General features: G+C 34.2%; 2 protein-coding genes across 4 annotated transcripts; both read left to right on the top strand.

Annotated features, from left to right (window-relative positions):
• Positions 1–440: 440 nt before the first annotated feature.
• Positions 441–24,859, top strand: LOC132049492 (uncharacterized). 2 transcript variants are annotated; one of them, XM_059440322.1, is made up of 4 exons: positions 441–664; positions 1,346–1,456; positions 23,294–23,362; positions 24,560–24,859. In XM_059440322.1, exons 1-4 carry the CDS (start codon positions 524–526, stop codon positions 24,608–24,610), a joined length of 372 nt encoding a protein of 123 aa, XP_059296305.1. In that variant the 5' UTR covers positions 441–523; the 3' UTR covers positions 24,611–24,859. The 2 variants fall into 2 exon arrangements, with proteins under 2 accessions (XP_059296305.1, XP_059296304.1); XM_059440321.1 differs by lacking the exons at positions 23,294–23,362; positions 24,560–24,859 and adding exons at positions 2,583–2,651; positions 3,721–4,015.
• Positions 9,093–11,408, top strand: LOC132050876 (transcription factor MYB27-like). 2 transcript variants are annotated; one of them, XM_059442218.1, is made up of 5 exons: positions 9,093–9,754; positions 9,843–10,001; positions 10,233–10,362; positions 10,513–10,613; positions 10,952–11,408. In XM_059442218.1, the coding sequence occupies exons 2-5, from the start codon at positions 9,887–9,889 to the stop codon at positions 11,224–11,226; spliced, it is 621 nt and encodes a 206-aa protein (XP_059298201.1). In that variant the 5' UTR covers positions 9,093–9,754; positions 9,843–9,886; the 3' UTR covers positions 11,227–11,408. The 2 variants fall into 2 exon arrangements, with proteins under 2 accessions (XP_059298201.1, XP_059298200.1); XM_059442217.1 differs by having other exon boundaries at positions 9,093–10,001; positions 10,952–11,407.
• Positions 24,860–24,927: the final 68 nt, after the last annotated feature.

The following is a 24,927-nucleotide window of genomic DNA, read 5'->3' as shown; positions in this document are numbered from 1 at the left end:
GGCGTCTAGTTCCCTTAAAAGAAAGGAATTTGTACCTCCATACCCTTCTCATATTTTACCATGTCACAAAAAGAAAATAAATTAAAAATTGAAAAAACATACAAAGGCTACTTTGACTTTGTTTTCCAAACAGTCTTCCACTCAATAGGATATTGGACCTACGTAAAATGATTAGAGAAATTATAGAACATGAAAAAATAACTATGTTATCAATTTATAATTAAAAGAATTAATTTTTGTTAATCAGATGAACAGTTTAAAACAGAGAAATTTAATTTGTATAAGTCATGTTCTTGAGATAGCCCTTATGTGTGATAAAAATAGATGGCGTCCGTCCACTAAAAACCAGATAAAGCATAAAGGAAGCACCACTTGTTGTAGCTAGCGCTTTCTTCAATCACACATCTTCTCTTCTTCACTGTTCATCCTCCTCTTTCAACTCTGCAATATAAAAAAGGGTTTGTTTTTGTTTTCCAGAGACAGGAAAAGAAGTGAATAGATATAGAAATTTAAGGACAATTGGATGGGTGGAGGAACGGCAGCCCTACAGAAAGATGTGCCATGGAGAGCTGGTGGGGCAAGACCAATACCCAAAATTCATTATTCACCTATTCTTCGTATTCCTCAAAACCCTCACTCAGATTATGCTCTTTCCATCATGAAGGTTTATTTCTTTTTATTCTTTTTTGGGCAGTCTTTCAAGAATCATATATTTGTTTCTGTTTTGTTGGTCCTGCAAGGAAAAAGATGACCAAGAAAAGATTGGAGTGCATATTAGGCTTTATAGGCGTTCATTGTTTTGGTGAGGTGTTAGGTTATAGTTTTTCCCTTTCTGCAAGTTATACGGTTCTTTAATTTGTACTATGGCACTTCATACTTAGGGTGTGTTTGGTACCAAGGAAAATCTTTTCTTGGAAAACAAGTAGGCAAAAAGATATTATCTCAAGTGCATTTATATGTAATCTAGCAAAATACTATGTGGGGGCATGGGGTGGGAGGGGGGGGGGGAATGGTCAAGGGGTGGGGGTTGGGGGTGTTGGGTGGGTGGGGAGGAGATAATGAACTTGGAATATCACTTATCGAACTTGTTTTCCCTACTTCCATTAGAAAGTCATTTTTAAGGAACTTGTTTTCGAAGAAAATATGTTTTCCGAAACATTCTGTCCAATCAAACATGGGAAAATTGGAAACATTTTATCAAACACACCCTTAGAGTTGCTGCAGTAGTATTCCGTTTTTCTTTTTATTGGGGGTGGGTGGGTGGGTGGGGATGGGATGATGAGTGGCTATGGAATTCACTTCAAAAGATGTAATCTTTGTGGTCTTTTTTGGATGGGAATTGCAGCATCCAGATCCAATTGGAAGCGGATTGGGGACGGAGGCTATAGTAGAAGCAGCAGGGCCTGATTGCATTGTTCCTGGACAGAATCCACCTATCAAACTTCTCGGGTTAAAGGTGCTTCTATTTGTTTCCATTATTCGACTTGCTCTTTTTATCATATCTATTGTGCGTTTAAGATGACAATGACAAGTTTTCAAAGATTAGATTTTTCTTATTATTAGAGCCTAAAATGTTTTACTGCTCTTCCGGAACTATGACTGTATTGGATAATGTGATAGAATTAATACTCCAAAGATGGTAAATTCTGTCTTTGACTTTTATTCAGTCTGATGATACATTTCTTAGCTTGTTATCATGAAAATATAAACAGAATTGTGAATGAATGAGAGGACTGGTGATTTGTTTACGTAAGCTTGCGGCCTAAGTTACTCGGACTCTCCTAAACGTCGTCGGGTGCATGTCCGATCCTTCAAAAGTAGTGTATTTTTGGAGGATCCGGCATGGGTGCGGCAACACTTTCGAAGAGTCCGAGTAACTTAGCTTGCGGCTGTAATCTAGTTATTTGTAATTTTGTATAGCTTAGCTTGTAGGGAAAAGGTAATTAGAAGTTGGCTGTGCTCAAAATGATCTTATGGGGGTCTGTTCAATTTCATCTACAAGTGTTAATGTGGAAAAAAGAAAAAAGGAAGACAAAAAAGAACATGCTTTTGGTGGTGCTTCTTTTTGTTAGCTTAATGTAGGTTCATCAAAGTTCAAGCATTTCTAAGCTGCAGTCAGATGGTTGCATATTATTAATGATAGAACTGCTATGCAGAGGGGATTTAAGTTGGTGATACTGAAATCTTCTTAGCATTTTGAAATTCTACTAGTTGTCTTTGTAAGGTATAATAAAGATGGGATTGTTGCTCGGCTTGAAACAAGCTTGCACTTTTAGGGAAAGCGAATGATGATGTTGCAAATCAGTACATGTAAAGATTCCTTTTCTGTTACATTTTTTTTTTTTTTTTGGGGGGCGTGGGGGTGGGGGATGTGGTTTTTTTTTTGGGGGGGGGGGGTTGGGGGGTTTGTTGTGGAGCTCACATGAAAGACACTTGTTGAATTGAGTAATGTAAATACTTATGGTAGTTGGCTTTATGTGCTAAATATGTTGGATCTCTTACTTTTTGGATTTTCTTTTGAGCCTCTTCATTTAATTCCTAACGTTCAGTTCTTACACTCCCTATTTTTAATATTCATGCAGGTGTGGCCCATTGAAGTCGACTTGAAATTTATGGAACCTGTTGGGCGAGAACTAAAGTCAGTTGGGAAGGTAAATTCTTACTTCGTCTGGTTTAGTGTTCCAATTATCTAAAAAAGAACCGGCTTTCTGGATGTCAATGATATCTATACATATATATATATATATATATATATATATATATATATATATATATATATATATATATATATCGTAGAGTGAATTACCACATGGGTGGATATATTGAATCCAAATCTGCCTAATCACTCATGTTATTATCTTCTACATACTGGGTCTTGCCGTTTCGTTGCATGATTTCTTCTTCATATAGGTAGATATAGGATCTCTTATTCAAAGAAAAAAGAAGAAGAAGGTAGATATAGGATCTATGGGGAAAGTACTTAGAAGTACATTTTGTGCTACAGCCCTTCCTATCTGATAGAAAAGGATCCCGCTATTAAGGCAAATCTAGTATCTGGTTTAGATCTTGTGAAAGCAAATTAATTTCATCAGTTTATTGATTTGTTGCCTCTAATGCAAGTTGTACATTCCTTTCACATAACCTTGCATAAGCAGATACTGCCTTGTCTCAAAACTGATTTAGTTTTATAAAATATATTACCTGCAAAAGTTGTCACATCTTTTTAACTTCAATGTAATAGCTTATGATTTCTGTGGAAGATGGATAGCAAATTTCTAGCTCCTCGAAGCTGTTGGATGATAGAATGCTTTCCACGGTATATTCTCTCTGTGGGACTCGAGATTGGTATTTTCAAAGAGAGTTATTAATAGAATGGCTAGGTGGACAAAAATAATATGTTGATCTCTGAAGAAGGTGGAGCTGATAGTTCCATTTCCTGTTACATTTGCAAACTATAATCAAAGTAATGAATGTAGTTATTATAAATGCATTCATAAAAAAGGATTTGGCTAATTAACAAATAGGCTGATGATGATCTTCCCTTTCTTCTTGCTAGTATAAGTTTCTCAATTAGACAAAAGTATAATCAAGAATGTGAAAATAGACCATCTGTTACAAAGATGCACATTTGTAGCTGGATTCTTGCATAGAACTGTGGATACATAAGTACAAGTGTCATTTGACCTTTTTGACACTTCGCTATTGTTTTTGTGTTTGCAGTTCATGGATTCTGCAGTTGATCTTATGAACAAATCTTTCATTGATCGCTAATACTTTCTGTTGGAGTGGCTGAAGTTCACCATTTGTTATACCGACTACTTTGAGGCTTGTCAAAAACTAGTGAAGCGGGTTATAGAGATCATCGGTTACTACAACTGTTCCTTATTTAAGGAGGTCCTATTTGTACTTTATCAAACTTGAAATTTATTGTACATGTGACAGCTACATGGAGTTGTGGCTTTTTGATAAAGTTAATTACACCTCAAGTTATATGGTATGGAACTTTTTATCGTGATGTCATTATCCTATGCTGTCTTCTCATTGCAGACCATCAAACTTTTACTCTATTCAGTAACATCTCCCAAATGTCAGACTTTCATCACGGATAGTGATAGATGAATACACAATAACTTTTTCTTGCTTACAAGAAAAGGGATGCGAAACTGTTTACTAAAAGACACAATTTTCCTTTCAAGGGGTTCTATTACCCCCCTAAACTATAAAATGGACTAGAATACAATCTCTGTGTTACACATGCTCCAAGACAATTCATTTTTCCTTTTAATTTTAATACATTGCTCGTTTGACCAAAAGAGCATAACTCCAAAATCAGCCAACCTCTTCGATTCTTCAACAAAATCCTAAATCCTTAATTCCTCTTAATTTTGTCATCATTAATGAAAAGTAGTATGTAGTGTAGAAGTTCTTCAATCAAACGACCTCCTTTGTTCAAAAAAGTATAGTCTAGGGTTTTTTTTTGTTTTTGATCTCTTTGGTGGTACAACGATTTCGACCAAAGGTTAGTACTTTACTACATTTAATTGGGTTTGTGTTAGTCTAGGGTTTTAGGGGTTTTTATGTTTGCGATTTTGATGAATCGAATAAAGTAGTATTTTTCTTGAAATTTGGTAAAATGTTAGAATTTCCACTTGATCTATGTCTATTAATGCTTTTTGCTTTAAGCATTTTGTCGATTACTTAGTTTGTTGAGAATTATGATGATTTTTTTTTGTTATTTGTGTTTGTTTGCTAAAATCATGGTGGGGACTTAGTGTATGAAGATGATGAGGATGAAGCAAGATATGTGGGTGGGGTAATGAGTGAATTTACTAATGTTGATGTTGATACGCTTTCTTATTTTTAAGGGTTATATTACGGATCTAGGTACTTTGCAACTTTAGTATTAGGCCACCTAATGGTGGCATTTTAGGAAATATTGACAATGATAGGGTTAACTGAGGTGGTAGGACTTTGCAAAGTGGGCGATTTTGGAAGTATATGTACATGGATGAGGGGGAATTTCTTCTCTTTATAAAGGGGTAGGGACCATTAAAGGAAGTGCTACCAAAACATTGAAGTTGGTGAGGTATCTTTAAATGCCCCGACTTCAGACCACAAATGCCTCAAAAATCTAAATACTGCCCTCCATTAGAAGTAGTACTCCAAACACTATAAATAGCTCAAGCCCATTTTCGAAAACGGTGAACTTTCGGTAAAGGGATCGATGAATCAGGCGATGAAAGTCCGTATTCGAAAATGGTGACTTGAGGAGAGGATGATTATTTCAGTGATGTTGCTTAAGAATGAGAGAGAAAAAGCGACGAAGGAGGAATAGAAGGGAAAGAATTCCAAAAGACACGAAGAAGTACTGGACCATTTGGGATTTATCCTTTTATACAAGTTCGATAAAAACCGATGATGATGAATATTGGTTGAGGCGTCAAAATCTAAAAAAAGAAAAAAATCTGGTACAAAGGGTGTGAGATTTGATCCAACTTGTGCAGTGTTGCTTTATGTTAATGAGCCTAATAGAGTAAGGGTGAGGTGTTGCAGAAAAGGTTGTGCTGGCCTTGACAAAGTAAGTAATAATTTTATTATTAGACTTAGCAGTGTGGAATAGTAAAGCCTTAAAAAGAGAATAATTGAACAACCAAACATTCACATAGAGATAGTGAAGAAGTTTAAAGTCCATGTTGGTAAGACCACGGCTAGGAGAGCAAGAAAAAAGATAATGGGAGACTTGAGTTTGGGAGAATTCTTGATTATAAGGATGAGTTGTTGACTGGAAGTAGTTGTGTTGTTAAACTTGGTGATGCTAATGATCTTGGTCGGCCAGTTTTTGAAGCTTTTTACACTGCTTTTGATGCACTCGAACCCTAGGGATGGGAATAACCAAATGCTTTTGAGAACAAAAATACTTGGACTTGGTTCTTGACTTTCTTTGAGGACTTGGGATTAGGGCCATATTTACATGCAAAAGGTATGTCATGCTTTTTCACTCTTTGAATTGGCAGGTGTGTGAATGGTTTTCACAGTATTTTAGTGGTAATGCAAATTCAACTTGGCAATGGAATAGTTGATGATCTCTATGACAATTGAAGTGTGATTCAGTTGATAATAATATGTGTGAGAGTTTTAATGGAAAAATTGACAAGCTGATGAATTTAATGGAGAACGATATGAAGTGTTGGATGGAGACAAACAAATAATGTAGTTGTAGATCATGGATGCTTAGGGGGAGTTATCTGCCCACAAAAAAGAGAGGAGATGAATAATATTGGATTTTGCTATGCTAAAAGAATAGAAGGAAAGAGCAAATGAAACAAAAAGTGTGGAAATTACTAAAAGCTGGTATGACTATCATGTCACTGAGAAGATATCTTGAAAAATTTTTTCAACTGATGCACATGATCATCCGTTCATCAATTCCATCCAACAAGGATTAAAGTAATGTACTATTTTATTTTGTGTCTTCTAATATTGTGTCTTCTAATATATATGTGTGTTTGTTGTTAGAAAACAACAAGTGTTGAGATGTAAAGAGAGGGAGAGGAGAGACCTAAGAAAAAAACTGAAGTTCCAAATGTGCATGAAACTTCACAGTATGTACTAGGAAAAGTGTTAAAAAACAAATGTGGCATGAAACAACCTTGGTGGGGAGAACGGAGGAGAGAAAAGTTAATCACCTACTGTACGAAGTACAAAACTGGTGATGTAAAAATAGCTTCACAACTTTTAATGTAAGTATTCATACATTACTATTTATGTTCTCTTAATAACAATATATTTTTTTTTTTTTTTTTAAATCGCCAAGTCAAAGAAAAATCGACCAAAAAATAGTAAGATCAACGATGTAATCTGTGATATTGGTTTCAAACCAACAAGTACTCGAAGTGGAAGGGAGCTAAAGCACTCAAGAAGGCTTCAAGAGATTAGAGATCTGCAAGGCAAAGCACCAACTAAGAGACCGATGGAAGATCTAATGTTAAGTGCCATTTGAAGTGTTGTAATTTGTTTGGAAGCTACATTAAGACTTAAGACTTAAGACTTTGTTATGTTGGTAGATGTACCATTTGTTTTTTTGTTATGTTGAAAATTTATACACCCAATGTTTAAGAATTGTTTTGATGATGACTGGTATTTTGTCATTCATGGCATATGAGAATGCTGATTTGCATTTTCTCGTTAGGTTGTTATGGCATTTGAGAATGGTTTTGCCAGGTGACAAATTCGGTGCACTTTAAAAATTCTTTTGTCATGGCATTTGAGAATGGTTTTTAACTCTTTTCTCTTTTAATCCGATAAGAATTTAATTAATTGACATCTATATATAAGAAGGGTGACTCTCTTAGGCAAACTTTTTTTTTTTTGTGAAAGTCATTTTATTCCATCCAAAAATATTCACTAACATAAGGCATAAGATGCCTATCTATCGCATAAGTTTAGTAAATCCTTAACTAAATTAAACATGCAAGAAGATATCAAGGATTGACTTCTCACTATGATTATGAAAGCATTCAACGGATGGAAAGATACATGGTGACCTGAGAAAGATTGCGGTTCCTCGCAAAGTTATGAGGGCAATGGCTCGCACAAGGCATAAGTATGTCGGTCCGGATAACTTTGATAATTCCTTAACAAAAAGAGGAATTTTTTTTAAAATGAACGCGTGGGTTCGAAGAACCTATGGGTGTTAGCAAATTTTAAAGATGAGGGCAAAATTTATATCGCTCTCGCGTATCGCCGAATTTTTGGTGCCATTTTAGAGATTAAATGGAAGGAGAAATTTACTACTTGTTTCCTTTTAGAAATGTCATCGAGGGATCTTGATCTACACTATTCATTGATCGTTTTTTTTTTTAAGCAATAGATTAGTATACTATTCGGGGTCGTTGGGAAATTATACAAAGGTATATCTTTGCTAAATCATTAGAAACAATGCACAATACGATGCAAACATTGTTTCGAGTATGATGAGCCATAACAAATTAAATTTCTTGTAGTAGTAAATGTAACTTAAGATTATTCTTGGAATCAGAGCATGATTTTGCTTGTACAAATCAAGCCATTTTTTTGGTTGTGTGAAATCTTCTAAGTTAACTAAAGTAACCGAACCGATAACATACAACAACCGATTAACCGATAACCCATTGGGCTTGAATGCAATAAGTTAAACCGTACAATAATCTATATTCATATTTTTCTTCAAGTTGCCCATTTCGAATAAACTACTAAGATACAAAACAAATAAACAAACCATCAAACACCAAAGTAAGTTTCTATTAAACCAACACTCATATCCTTCTTTTCAAATTATTCTCTTTTGAATGCTCATTCAAATCATCCTTCTCCTCTTTTGTATTTCAAACTCATTCAAAATGTTTTTAACATGACTCTCACGCTCAATCAACTCACTAATGTTGATAGCGGTAAGACTTTCAACCTCATCCAAAATTTTTCCTTATATAGTCGACATTATCATATTTCATCTTAAGAGTCCAACAAATTTTCTTCTAACTCTTTGATTTTGTTCACCAATCTTGAATAATAAACCTTGATCTTTGATCAACTTGTTCCCTCAAAAATTGCATCACTGAAGAATACAAATACTTGAAATTGAAACATCAACTGAGATTTTCAAACCCTGTTTAAATATGCTTCTAAAATTTCATACATACGAAATCGGGGAAGAAAATTAAAACCCTAAACTAGAAATTCAACATGAGATGGAGAAAGGATAACGAATTTACACAATAATTTACTTACCCGTCCAAAAAAGATGAGAATTTAGGATCAAAAAATAATTTGAGAAGAAGTTTTTATTAATGAAAAGTAAAGCTTCCCCATTCGTGACAAATTATGTTTTTTACCTCCTACGCGCTTCATATTTGATATCACGGCTGAACTACTGCTATGCCTTATCTCCAAATCTAAAGAATCACGGTCAAGTAAGGATGATAACGATAGACGAATGTTATCTTGCCAAATCAATCTATGAAGATGTCACTTTATTTGGCTAAAACAACTAAAAAGATACTCTTATAACGTAAGGCCTTAAGATACATTCTACTTTCTATGTGGGACTTCAATACACCAGATATCCTTTTATACTATGCGTCAATCTTTCTGCATTGCTTTACATTGTGCTGGTAGGAGATAGCAGTGGAATAGTAGAGGAGCTCACATGTGTGACGGAAAAAAGGGACAGAAAAAAGAAAGACAAGCAATTGAAACAGTGAGGTAATATAACCCTTCCAGTTTTTGAAAGCTGGGGCCATATTTACAGGTCATGCAATTGGCAAAGTGAATGGTTTTCACAGTAGTGGTAAAATTCAACTTGTATTAGTGTCTCAATTCAATGAAAAAAGCTGTGAAGCACAATAAGATTTAGTTGCCCCCACAGGAGATGAATATATTGGATTTTGCTATGCACCAAAACCTCATGCTTATCTTGATTTTTTCTATGTAAGCACACGCCTAATTAAAGTTATTTTAGTTTATATTATAGTGTTGAATGGGCAAAAACTTTATGCACACAGTGTAGTGTTAAAAAACTTGTGTAGCAGACAACCTTGGTGTACTGTACCAAAACTGGTGATGTAAAAATAGACATACAACCCCACTCTTTATGTATATAAAATTCAAAAAATCCATTGCTGACCCAATGGTAGCCTTAAGACTTAAGAGGATGAATTTATCTAAGATGATGCTGGTATTCCATTATAAACTGATTTATTCCACTTATTTTTGCCAGGTAAGATATTCTGCTTACTCTTTTCTCTTTTTTATCCATATACAATTAGCCAACTTGACATCTTATATAAGAAGGGTGACTCTCTTAGGTTGTGGCAACCATAAATATTCACTAACGGCTTCTAAATTAAACATGCAAGAAGAGGAACTGCGAAGAGGGCAATGGCTCGAAGAGGAAGATGAAAGACTGGCTATGATTATAGCCATTTTAGGTGAACGTCGTTGGGATGCATTAGCAAAAGCTTCAGGTATAATAGCTATGCACAATGTTTAAACTTCACGAATCAGAGCTGAATTCAGAATCAAGAGTCAGTGGGCTCAGAATGCGTTAATCTTATTATATGTATACACTTGAAATGTTTTTAACATACGTATGCATATATATAGTTCAAATCGAGTCCACAAAATCCGCCCTTGTTCCCTCTATTCATACTGAGATGAAACATCAACTAACCCTGTTTAAATATGCTTCCACGCAGGGCTGAGGAGAAGTGGAAAAAGCTGCAGATTGCGATGGCTGAACTACCTCCGGCCAAATCTAAAGCACGGTCATATAACACGAGATGAAGAACGTTTGATAATTCGACTTCAGAAACAGTTGGGAAACAAGTAAGTAATTAACCTTATTGTCTTTTTGATAAGTTCTAAAGATGCTTTACAACAAAGTCTGCTATCCAAATGCCAAAAAACCTTTTCCTGTTTTCGGTCTAAGATTGTCCCACTTGCTTATAGTACTAAGGTTTTATTGACATCATATAGGTGGTCGAACATTGCTAAACAATTGCCTGGAAGAACTGACAATGAAATCAAGAACTACTGGAGAAGTCATCTGAGAAAGAAAGCACCAATTTACGAACAAGGTCTATTGCAAGACTCTGCTTGTTGATATAGATATAATTTTCACACTATCAATGTAATTGACATGTTGTTTTAGGTTGTCTGCTTTGTTTTTCAGACAACCAGTTCCACTTATATATGGACATTCTTTTAGATGACCAGATACCTATGTTGCTCGGACTCTTCCAAAATGCCATTGGTGCATGTTGGATCCTCCAACATGAGTCCGGCAACACTTTTGGAGAATCCAAGCAGCATAGCCAGATAGTGTAATAATTTGTTCAAACAGTTAGTGTCTATAAGTGAATATCTGTTTCCTAACTGTGCTTTCTCTCACAAATGATTTGTTTCATTCTGACAGAATGCTCTGGAAATAATACAAGTACCTCAGAACAAAAATCATCAAGTGTCCCTTCATCCAACAGTGGTGACTCTTTTTCTGAAAAAGGTGATTGTTCCTCTGCTGATTCTTTGGCATACTCTTCAAATGAAGTGAAATTATTGGATTGGATTCCAAGTTGGTCATATGAACAAAGCAGAATGGAGCATCATATGTACTTTTGCAGCTCATACCATTGTTCTTGTTATTCCCCATGGACCTCTGAAGACAATAGCACTACATGGGACCATAGTTAAATCAATAGTAATGTTTAGTTTTTTTTTTCTTTCTGTAGAAACGCAAAAAATCTTGTTCTGTATATACGGCTTGAGTTGTACATTCTTATGGGGAAAAGGGAGAAAAACAACATGATTATATATCCATTTTGGACATACTAGAAAAACAACATGATTATCTATCCATTTTGGACATACTACTATCTCTTCCTTTAGCGTTGAGTTTGAGTTATGTGTACTAATAATCAAGTAAAATAACCTACAACAATAGGTAAAAAGCCATATCGAAACTAAATCCTAAATTTCAGAGTGGCAAGTACTGCAAGATAAAGTCCAATTTAGGCGTTGGGCTTGAGAAATATCATCGTTCCCGGTTAGGGCAGATGATTTTTCCTTAAAGCATTGATGAACTAGCGCCTTCGTATGTATATCACCCGAATTTCTTGATTCATGGCGTCATATCCTTGAGAAGAAGAACTATGCCCATGCCTACAGCCAGATAGAACAACCAAAAAAAAAAAAAAAAAAAAAAAAAAAGAAAAAAAAAAAAAAAAAAAAAAAAAAGAGGTCCACCCTGTCTCTCTTAAAATTCAACTTAGTCTCGTAAATATCTTTCCCAATTCTAGTGTAAGGTGTATTATCCGTCGTATCCTTTGCTAACTTCACCATGATCGATTAGGTGTAAGAGTTCTGTAAAGTTTGTTTTTTCATACAGGCAACATGCTTGAAGCACCATGCGCCAAGAATACTTTGTGGCAGTAGCCAACTTCGACGTGTCTGCTTTTCAAAATAGATGCATATGCGAACACGTCCATCCCTCTTGAGATGAAGATGAAATCAGGTCAGGCTTTCCTGTTATTATTCGGCAATGTCAGTATCTTAGCCTGATATGATTATTTAAAAACAGAATGAGAACTTACTATAACCAGTTAAATTGCAGTAATAACAGAAACACTCTTTATACTGTCAATGTATATAACTCGATTCTTTTAACTTTTACTTGTTTGCCATTAAATTAAACATAAAGAAGGCTAAAGGAATGGAATAATGCCAGAGGACACTCAAAGGAGCAATGACGAGGACCAACAGCACTTTTCTACATCTATTAATGGACTTATCAGCTCTACCAGTTTGACTGAAATCATATGAGGACTCTATTCATAAAATTGAAAAAGAGAAAGCAACAATTACAGAAACTGATTCTTACAAGTCTATTTACTTATTATCCCCAGAGAAGTTTATCTTTAATGGTACTAACTACATGTTTTAGACAGTTGATTTACATTCCTCTCTTTATTTTTACAAATCATGTTTTTTAATGGAATGGCTTGCACTAACAAGTACTTCACTATCTTGAAAGTAAAATGTGGAAAACGTTAGACAAAAATTAAATCTACATTTTTATTCGTGATAACTTGTTTTCTATCCCTCAAGCACTAAATGGAAGAAGAGGAATCAATCTCAAATCCGATATTCCTCGGTCCCACAATCAGTCCTTGGGATTGACCTCCAAATCGCGATAAAGATTGGGCATTATTTTACAACTCCCAAATATGACTTGTATTTAGGCACCTAACATATACCGTAAAAGATGATATAATCATAGTTTATGCCACAAATTTCAAAAGTTTTTTTCTTAAATTTCGTGTCTCAAATATCATTACTTAAATTGGGATGGAGACAGAGTGATTATTTTACTCTAAAAGTAATTTGGAGAACCTCTACATGTAAAGCCTTCAAAAGGCTCTTGGGCACCCATACCTTTGGTACGTTCCCACCAACATTACAAACCACTTAAATATATATTGGATGCCTTTATTCTATTATTTAGGTGCCCATTTTACTGATCTCGAATCTTATGCTCGTTTTAATACAATTTTTTCAATTCTAAATTTGCATGCATTTCACAATTCATAATCTTCCAGAGGTCATCAAGTCCGTTAAGTACAATCACCAACATTTAAAAATAATTTGCATCCGTCACGATATATATTCAATCTGTACTTGATTATCGATATATATTGAACTAATAATTTTCAATAGATGGGAGCCATATGCTTCTACCTTATTAGGTGATGATAGCAATGCTTACCCATATGCTTCAAATTCTAATTAAGATCATGATAATGCTGATAAATTAAACATCTATCTTTTAAAATCATTGGATCATGATCTTAAATCAAATCCATCCTGCTAAAATTACTCACCATATAACTCCTCCATCAGTAAGCATTGTTAGTAATTGATAATTTAGCATTTTCAATAAGCAGGTCACTGTAATTTGGGTCATGTATTCTTTTTGTTCAAAATGAAATTGTGTGTTTTCCAGTCAATTTCATTGACACAAATGATATTTTAGGAAAATAAGTAAAAGTTGAGTGATTTTGCGATTAGAAAAATAACTAGTTTGATGACTTTTGTTGTAACGATCAATACTATAAGTTGAGTGATATTCAGTGTAATTAACCCTGGATTTTAACTTCTAAACACCGATAATGTAAGAATTTTTTTTTTTTCAAATTATTTGGTCATAATCTTTCATAAAAGTAGGATTAGTAAGCTAGAAAATATTATAGATCACCTGCTACAACATTGATATAGAATTTTTTTACATTATTATGTAAGATTAACTTAATGAATACCAGGATCTTGAACACAATAGTCTTACAAGAAGAGAACATACCGAAAGCATACCTGATGTGGAATACATTAGCACGAAAGCGGAAGCGTTACTTGTATAAACTGATTTCTACCTCCTTGCCCTAGCCTTACGTTACCACAGCCGTCAGTGATGGAAAAAGTATATAGAATAAGTGGTAACCCTAATGGGTGGAGGGAGGACCAATTTATAAGATTTGAGACTTAATCCGGTACGTCCATCAAGTAACCAATCTAACGGATGAGATTTATTCGTCATTAAATATTAGTTATGGGCTTTACATTAATTGGGCCACATATTAGAATTAATAAAATTCTAACATTCTCCCACTTGGCCCAATGATTACATAACACTAATATTAAATGACATAAAACATTAGTAGCACATAAAATAAATCGCTTCTATAATGTCCATCATACATACCATAATATGACAAACCACTAATGTGAGTTATGGCGGTCGTTATACATAATTTTGTGCTACATACTCCCTTCCATATACTACAACATTAGCAACTTATCACACTAGGTTTATAAGCTATAAAACATTTAACATTATGGTCCACAATAATGTCTCACGGAGACTCATCCTGTAATATCTCAAAACAATAATGTGTACACCATTAGGAGAAACAGGAAATTCATTAATGTATATCAGAAACATATAATCGAGCTCAGAGTGTCAAAACATCATAAGTACATCAGTCATAAGTAGACTCATTATATGTACATATTCTTTAAATGTCTTTGGTTGAAAACTTTCATTAATAGATCTACAATCATGAGATCATTTTAGTAGACACTCTTTATTTTTGAATCTTCCTTTTGATGACAATGTACTTTTATATTTTCATAAGTCTGGTACCTCTAGAGTACTTGTCATTCTTAGAAGAACACTACTGCGGACTAATCATCATAAGTTCCAGCGACTTGGTAATGGCTTCGACAACCCCAAGTCCTGAAATAAAGTTCTGCAATCATTAGCGTGAATATTGACTTCAAACATAATGTCACAAATTTCACTTCCATGAATGATAATACAATTTACTTAACATTATTTCACACCATTGTTCCTTCACATATAGGAACAAATATTTAAGTGTGATTTTATTTGTTATTTTTAACTGTCAAAATATTTGATAAAACTGAATTCGAGTATCCAATCAACTGCCATTATATTGGATCTCATATACATAAACATTTATCATTTGTTCCTTTCGGGTACCGCAACACTTTATGCATCTTTTAAGTGATAAATTATAGGTGAATACTTATGCAATCTCTCTAGAGTTTTAAGAGACAATTTCTGAGACAATCCATCAATGAATATGACTTATCAAGAAAGATTTCATTCATGTCAAAAGGATGTCTCCCTTGTATCTTTCATTCAAAAATTCTTTAAGAACTTTCATGCAAAATCACCAAATCATTAGCAACAAATTATATACTATCAACATATGGGTTAAAATATAAACATACTCCCATTGATCTTCTGGTATATTCACTGATTATCAATACTTTTATTAAATCCAAAAGATACTATAGTATTATTAAACTTAATATACCATAGCCATGAGATATATTTAAGCCCATACATTGACTCCTTTCATAAACACACCATCTGACCTTTTCCTTTAATTTTGAAACCCTCTGGTTGGTCCATATAAACTTCCTCCTTGAGATTTGCATTAAGAAAGATAGTTTTCACATCCAGTTGGTTCAACTCTAAATCATAAGGAGCCACCAAAGCCATAATAATTCTTAAGGAGTCTTTCTTTGAGACCGATGAAAATGTCTCTTTATAATCAATGCTTCTTTTATAAGTATAACCCTTGGCAACAATCTTGGCTTTACATCGTTCAATATTGCCATTTGAATCGTGCTTGGTCTTGAAGACCCATCTACATCGGATTCCTTTAAAACTTTCTGACAATTCAATGAGATTCCAGAATTTGTTGTATTCCATGGATTTTAACTCTTGGCATCAATCCATTTGTCAGACTCAGTACTTTCTATGGCTTGTGAAATATAAACCGGATCTTTATTAAGTCCAATGTTAAAATCTGACTCTTGTAAATAAACCACGTAATCATCTTGAATAGCCAATTTTCGTAATGGAATTCTTTGTGGTTCATTTGTGTCAGATATTCGTGAGTTAGTTCCTTCCTGGAGTGTTTCATTCAAATGTTGTTCAGTATTGTCAAAGTATTCTTCAACAACAGAAACAATATTTGTTATCGGTGTGGAAGTAGGCACATTCACGGGCAATGAAACATTAACCCTTACTCATTTATTTCCACACTTTGTCGTTCAACACTCCCACTAATCCTCACCTTTTTTCAATGAATCTTGCTTTACCGGTTTCAACAATTCTCAAGCTATGGTTTGGACAAGAAAACTACACCCTTTAGATTTCTCTGGGTAACCAATAAAGTAACCACTTACTGTTCGAGAATCTAATTTCTTTTTGTGTGGACTATAAATTCTAGCCTTCGCTGGGCAACCCCGAACATATAGGTGCCTTAAACTAGGTTTCCTTCCAGTCCACAGTTCAAAAGGAGTCTTTGAAACTGCTTTACTAGGAATCCTGTTTAATAAATGCACAACGGTACTAAGAGCATACATCCACAAAGAATTGGGTAATGAGGAATTACTTATCATACTCCCTAACCATATCCATAAGTGTTCGATTACACCTTTCTGCAACCCCATTTTGTTGAGCTGTTCCTAGCATAGTATACTGTGCACATATGCCGTGTTCCTCGAGGAACTTTATAAATGGACCTGGACATTCATTATATTTTTCATAATATTCACCACCTCTATCTGACCTAATGATTTTCACCTTTCTATTTAATTGCCCTTCAACCTCATTGACGTACACTTTGAGGGCATCCGTTGCTTGAGATTTTTCTTTCAGCAAATAGATATATCCATAATGTGAAAAATCATCGATAGAAGTGATAAAATATTTTTCTCCACCAGAAGATGGAACATTAAAGGGTCCGCAAATATTGCTATGTATAATTTCAAGAAGCTAGGTGTTTCTTGTGACGCCTTTCTTAGTGTGCTTGGTTTGCTTTCCCTTAATGCAATCCAAACATATATCATGATCAGTAAAATCCAGATTTAAGAGAATCTCATTCTTTACTAATCTTTCTAACCTTTCTTTGGATATACGATCCAAAATCTGTGCCACAAGTAAGCAGAACTTTCATCTAGTGAACTACGTTTAATTCCAACATTTTGATGAAGAGCAAGAAAGAATTCAGAATAACATTATCGAGTTTCAATTTATATAAACCGTCAATAAGAACACCAAAATCATAAAGAATGGTATTCTTATATAAATTGAAACATCCATATCCAAACTAAAAAACCAAATCCAAAACATCAAGTTTTGAAAGAGAAATCAAATTTCTAAAATTGAAGGAATATAAGGAGTTTGTGATACATAAAGGTGACGCCCAGTCTCCAAGATCAAACGATAAGTCCTTATGCCTTCAATTGGAATCTTTATAGGATTCTTCATGAATAAGAAATTCTTATTTGGATTTGCGGTTTGGATCATAATGAATCCCTTTCTTTTCGAATCAAATTTTACGTTTCAGGCAATCTTTCTGATAATGCCCTCCCTTTCTACAAAAACGACACACATCTGCCTTGAATTCCTTATGAGCATCCTGTTGAACTTTAGCAGGTGCTTTCTTCTTCTTGAACTTGTTGGCCTTCACTTTAAGTCCTTTACCAGCTCCTTGACCCATGAGGTTAATAGAATGACTTCCTTATTTCTTAAGTCTTGATTCCTTCTGAATAAACATACTAGACAATTCACTAAAATTCTACTTAATCTTAAGAGTAGTTAGTTTCGAATTGTCCATACTCAAGAGGCAATGAGTTCAGAATAAACTGAATCAAGAAGATGTCATCCACCTTCATCCCCAAGGTCTGAAGTCTTGCTGCAATATTAGTCATCTAGATGATACGATTTTACATACTACGCGACCCATCAAACTTCATGGTAGTGAGTTCAGCCATTAGTGTACCAGCGAGAAACTTGTCAGCAGAGTGAAAACATTCTTCCACAAACTCCTGGTATTCCCTGGCACTTTCTGTCTGTGGAATAGTACTATTTTTATTGGCAATAGTCATTCGCATAAACATAAGGCTCAATCTGTTAGAGTGTTCCCATGCTTTATGGAAGGGCTTCTCATCCTCACTGCTTGTATCAGTAATAACAGCAGTTTTTTTTTTCTTTTCAGCAGAGCCAAGTCAAGATCCATCACACCTAAGTGGAACTGGACTTGTTCATGCCACTCAGAGAAGTTCAATCTGTTGAACGCAGTAACAGATGAAGCAAGCGATTGAAGAGGAATAGATGCAAAATAGAGATACAATAATATGGGTTCAGCAAACAATAAAAGTATATCGTAATTCTCCTTTGGGTGATACTACGACACACTATCATAATTTAAATGCCATTTTCAACTTTAATAGGCAATTAAATATTTTCATTCAAACATATACGACATCTTTGGATATACAATACATATTTGATTAAAGAATATTAATTTACCTCATTATGTTCACTACTCATAGAATAATTGATTCACCTTTGGGTAAATCCGTAAGTTATAGCAATAGTGAAAGTCAATTTATCCATTTATTTTCAATAATAGACATTTCATTAGTTTAATGGACAAATGACAATATTTATATATGCACGTCTTTCACAAACATACTAGTTTGGCCACTTTGGTGACTAACAAACTATAAAACCATAATCACGTACATAATATAAACAATAAATAACTTTATGCGTGTAAAATTCATAAACAATCTAGTTCGGCCACTTTGGTGACTAACAAGCTATATAAACGTGATACATGCATAAAGTTAACATAATGTATATGTAAATATTAAACATTCTAGTTTGGCCACTTTGGTGACTAACAAACTATATAAACATTAGCACACATACATTAAAATTACTTAATGTATAGAACACTTTTCATGATTGCACACATCATAAGAATCTCGGCCTATTGCATTACATGGAATTTAAATGCAATTAACACATAATATGAAACTATGATTCAGCTTAAAGCTTGTGCCGAATTTCATGTTCCAATAATTTCAGTAGTAAACCTTAACAACTTGATGACTCAAAATACTTTAAATAGGCCAAAAAATTCATGATAGCCCAAAATAAATGAAGAATTGGCAGCTTAATAGTAGATGCCCCACCTTTGCTACAAGGGCAAGAAGCATAAATATTATCCACTGCTGCAGGCATATATAATTATGCCTTTCATTATATTATGCAATTGGTGGGTCCCACTCCAATGAATAGGATCAAAATCAAGGTTTTAGACTTAAAACCTAAAAGGCTAAAACTGCCGTTTCATCTTCGTCAACATTTTATTTTTATTTAAAGAATTGAACGAAATGGATGATCTTAACACCATCAAGAAAACACACTGGACCATCTTTATTTCAATAAACGAAACAATCTTTAAGTCGAAAGTGAAACTGATCTGAGTGAAATCATAAGATTATACTCGTTCAAAATCTTTAATTGTTTTCGTAATGAAGATTAATAGTTCAAGTTTCAGGCTCTGATGCCACGTGTAAGATTAACTTAATGAATACCAGGATCTTGAACAAAATAATCTTACAAGAAGAGAACATACCGAAAGCATACCTGATGTGGAAGACATCGACGAAAGCCTTAAAGCGTTACTTGTATAAACTGGTTTTTATCTCCTTGCCCTAGCCTGACGTTACCACAGCCGTCAGTGATGGAAAAAGTATATAGAATAAGTGGTAACCTTAATGGATGGAGGGAGGACCAATTTATAGGATTTGAGACTTAATCCGGAACGTCCATCAAGTAACCAATCTAACGGACGAAATTTATTCGTCATTAAATATTAGTTATGGGCTTTACATTAATTGGGCCACATATTAGAATTAATAAATTCTAACATATTATTATTATTATTATTATTATTGTTATTATTATTATTATAATTATTTATTGGTGCATATGAATTAAATCCTATCCATAAAGTGCAAAATCAATTATTGATCATGTGTTATCCAAAAACAAGTTGTTGTTTTTTTCTACTAAAAAGAAATATTATTAGAAAAGATGTTGGTTCGTTAATGCGGAGTGCGACGAGCAACTTAAAAGAACTGCATCCTTTATTGATCAGTTTACTTGGTCTTCTAATTAATTGGCCCTTTCTTATGAGGAATACTAGTTCCTTAATATGTGTGTTGCATGCGTATATCATCAAGTTATGGAAACAATTTCGTTTTTTTTCAAATATATGTGTAAGGATACCCTGCATAATTTATTATATATGAATTCATTGAGAGTTTGTGCTCTTCCGAGCCATTACATTAAATATCATGAAATTAATTTCGGTATTAAGATATTAAGAAAAAATAACATAAATATTTCTTAAATACTGTTTTTACCATATTAAATCTTTGTCATGTGATCTTCAATTATTTAAAATAGGCTAAAGTCATAGATAGACCCTCAAACTTGTCCATATTTTTCACTTGGACCCCTCAACTGAGCGGCGTACCATATGAACCCTTCAAGACTACCTTTACTGTGTTACTTAGACACATCGGTCTGACAGTTGAAATAAAAGTTTGTGCGTGTTATGACGGGCTGCCAACCTTTATTTGCTACCCAATTAAAATTTGCCATGTATTTTTACAATGCCACATATACAATTAACAAGGCTTCATCCAAAACAACCCAAATATACATGTACGTGACCCACCATTTGAACCCAATTAATTCCTTAGATTTCTCAATTAAAAAAAAAAAACCTCTCATTCATCCTCTTCCTGCGCCATTACCACCAATGTGCCGACCGGATCCACTAGTTCACAACCATTGTCTCCGCCACCTCCTTCCCCAAATACTTTGTATAAGACTGCTTCTTCCTCTTAAATGCTTTGTTTTGTTCTAAAAAAGAGGAGTCAGATTTGGGTCCTTAAAATAATTCCGGCCATCTTCATGATGAAATTCAGGCCATCTCCATTTTTTCGGACAACGAACGGAAAAATCGAGCATTTCACCTCACCATAGACCTCTAAGATACCTCTATTACACTCTTACCTCCAATTTCACAGAATGAACGTACAAAAATGTCATATTAATTAAGAGACTCTAATATGCATTACCATATGATCTAAAAATAATAATTAAAAAAAATGGCTGCTTCCTAATTTTAAATTGTTGATGGAAAGTATTTTTAATTGATTTGTTGAGTTGAACTCGAGCTAGAGATGGAGTTGAGAAGCTTGGAGGTGAATAAAACTTGAGACCGCCATTGTTGGTTCTTTGGATTTGACTGTCATGGCGACTCTGTAAGGAAGAAGAAGAAGAAAGGGTGGCGTGGGTGGGTGGGGTGGGGTGTAGAAATTAGCTTTTTCCTTTCCTTTTAATACATTCACGCGCTCAATGTCGGGTGAATTCACGCAATGTGTCGGCCCGCGTGTCCAAGTGGCACAATAAAGGTTGTCTTGAAGGGTTCATATGGTACGCCGCTTAGTTGAGGGGTCCAAGTGAAAAATATAGACAAGTTTGAGGGTCTATCTATGACTTTAGCCTTTAAAATAAGTGGGATTAGAAACTTGAAAAGTTTGCCAAGCGACCGAAGTATAGCCTGTATGGCCAAGCTTATTTTTCTCAAAAAGTGCTTATTTTTAAAAAGGGAGGTGTTTGGGCAAGCTTTTGAGAGAAAATAAGTACCTTTGGGGAGTAACAGAAATAGTTTTTCAGAAGCTAAAAAAAGTAATTTTTCTCCAGAAATACTTTTTTGAAAAGTACTTTTGAGAAAAATACATTTAAAAGCACTTTTTAAAAGCTTGGTCAAACACTAATTGCTATTCAAAAGTGTTTTTATAAATTAATTGGCCAAACACAAACTGCTTTTCACCAAAAGTCCTTTTTTGAAAAGCACTTTTGAAAAAAGTACTTTTCAAAATAAGCTGATTTTAGTCCGTAATAAGTATATTAGCTAGCAACAAGAAAATTTGGCAGATCACTTGCTACTGAAAGTGTCTAATAGGCAGGGCGGAACCACAATGTAAGTTAGGAGTTCGGCATAACTCAGTAATTTTACCGAATGAACAATTTTAGCTCAAATCATATATGTATTTGTGTTAGAAATCATTTAATATGTACAAATAATTTATTCAGAACCAGTAAACAAAACAAATTGTGATTCTGAACCCTGCCTCTACTAATAGGAATGTTTTATCATGTATTTTTCTAAATTTAAGCCTTTCACCTAGTGTCTCAGTCCTTGTGGTGATGGGATGTTAGGCTTGGACCCCTACTGCGTCAATTCCACCAAACAAAGCTACAAATGAGAGGAGGGCATAAAACCATACATCGGTTACAGTTAAAGAAAGAAAGGGCAAAAATTATTATCTTATGTTTAAATGTTCAATTGAAAGTTGGAGTTTGAGTGTCTAAATAGAATCTACGGAAAAGGTTCAAATATGCTATCGAACTGTCAGAATAGGCTCATTCATGCCACTCGTTAATAGCTGGGCTCAAAAATGTCACCATCATTACCATTTTGGGTCATATATGTCATTACTCACTAGCAAAATTCTACTACTACCAGATTTACCACATGGCATAATCTAAACCCTTCATTTTACGAGTGACATATATGAGCCATTTCGTAGTTCAATAGTGTTGACACCCAATGTTGTCTTGCTTTTCTTTGCACTTCTTTGTCATTAATAATTTGGACATATTATCTAATCTAGTTTTGTTATTAATTCAAAAATAGTACTTGATTAATATTCTATAGGTTAATTTTATTATAGTTAACTATATATTTTCTATGTAATATTATGTAGCGCTTTTGGTGGTGCTTCTTTTTGTTAGCTTAATGTAGGTTCATCAAAGTTCAAGCATTTCTAAGCTGCAGTCTGATGGTTGCATATTATTAATGATCAAACTGCTATGCAGAGGGGATTTAAGTTGGTGATACTGAAATCTTCTTAGCATTTTGAAATTCTACTAGTTGTCTTTGTAAGGTATAATAAAGATGGGATTGTTGCTCGGCTTGAAACAAGCTTGCACTTTTAGGGAAAGCGAATGATGATGTTGCAAATCAGTACATGTAAAGAAGGAAATCAATTCCTTTTCTGTTACATGTTTTTATTTTTTTGGTTGGGGGGGGGGGGGGGGGGTTGGGTTGGGGGGTGGGTTGTGGAGCTCACATGAAAGACACTTGTTGAATTTAGTAATGTAAATACTTATGGTAGTTGGCTTTATGTGCTAAATATGTTTTATCCCTAACTTTTTGGATTTTCTTTTGAGCCTCTTCATTTAATTCCTAACGTTCAGTTCTAACACTCCCTATTTTTAATATTCATGCAGGTATGGCCCATTGAAGTCGACTTGAAATTTATGGAACCTGTTGGGCGAGAACTAAAGTCAGTTCGGAAGGTAAATTCTTACTTCGTCTGGTTTAGTGTTCCAATTATCAAAAAAAGAACCGGCTTTCTGGATGTCGATGATATATATATATATCGTAGAATGAATTATCACATGGGTGGATATATATACAGTGGCGGAGCCACACAATGCTGAGGGTGTTCATCCAAACCCCCTCGGCGGAAAAAAACATTGTTTTTATAAGGTTAAAATTATTTTTTATGTATATATAGTAGATGTTGAACCCTCTTAGGCTTCTTCGTATGTTTACTTTTTTATATTTTGAACCCCCTCGGAGGAAATCCTGGCTCTGCCACTGTATATATATATATATATATATATATATATATCCAAATCTGCCTAATCACTCATGTTATGATCTTCTACATACTAGGTCTTCCCGTTTCGTTGCATGATTTCTTCTTCATATAGGTAGATATAGGATCTCTTATTCAAAAAAAAAAAAAAAAAGGTAGATATAGGATCTATGGGGAAATTACTTAGAAGTACATTTTGTGCTACAGACCTTCCTATCTGATAGAAAAGGATCCCGCTATTAAGGCAAATCTAGTATCTGGTTTAGTTCTTGTGAAAGCAAACTAATTTCATCAGTTTATTGATTTATTGCCTCTAATGCAAGTTGTACATTCCTTTCACATAACCTTGCATAAGCAGATACTGCCTTGTCTCAAAACTGATTTAGCTTTATAAAATATATTACCTGCAAAAGTTGTCACATCTTTTGAACTTCAATGTAATAGCTTATGATTTCTGTGGAATATGGATAGCAAATTACTAGCTCCTCGAAGCTGTTGGATGATAGAATGCTTTCCATGCTTTTCAAAGAGAGTTATTAATAGAATGGCTAGGTGGACAAAAATAATATGTTGATCTCTGAAGAAGGTGGAGCTGATAGTTCCATTTCCTGTTACATTTGCAAACTATTATTAAAGTGATGAATGTAGTTATTATAAATGCATTCATAAAAAAGGATTTGGCTAATTAACAAATAGGCTGATGTTGATCTTCCCTTTCTTCTTTCTAGTATAAGTTTCTCAATTAGACAAAAGTATAATCAAGAATGTGAAAATAGACCATCTGTTACAAAGATGCACATTTGTAGCTGGATTCTTGCATAGAACTGTGGGTACATAAGTACAAGTGTCATTTTACCTTTTTGACACTTCGCTATTGTTTTTGTGCTTGCAGTTCATGAATTCTGCAGTTGATCTTATGAACAAATCTTTCATTGATCGCTAATACTTTCCGTTGGAGTGGCTGAAGTTCACCATTTGTTATACCAACTACTTTGAGGCTTGTCAAAAACTAGTGAAGCGGGTTATAGAGATCATCGGTTACTACAACTGTTCCTTATTTAAGGAGGTCCTATTTGTACTTTATCAAACTTGAAATTTATTGTACATTTGACAGCTACATGGAGTTGTGGCTTTTTAATAAAGTTAATTACATCTCAAGTTATATGGTATGGAACTTTTTATGGTGATGTCATTATCCTATGCTATCTTCTCATTGCAGACTATCAAACTTTTACTCTATTCAGTAACATCTCCCAAATG

Source organism: Lycium ferocissimum, chromosome 3 (assembly GCF_029784015.1).
Source record: "Lycium ferocissimum isolate CSIRO_LF1 chromosome 3, AGI_CSIRO_Lferr_CH_V1, whole genome shotgun sequence".
NCBI classification, from domain to species: domain Eukaryota; kingdom Viridiplantae; phylum Streptophyta; class Magnoliopsida; order Solanales; family Solanaceae; genus Lycium; species Lycium ferocissimum.
The sequence above is the reverse complement of the archived record's forward strand: the minus strand, read 5'-3'. Positions and strand labels throughout refer to the sequence as shown.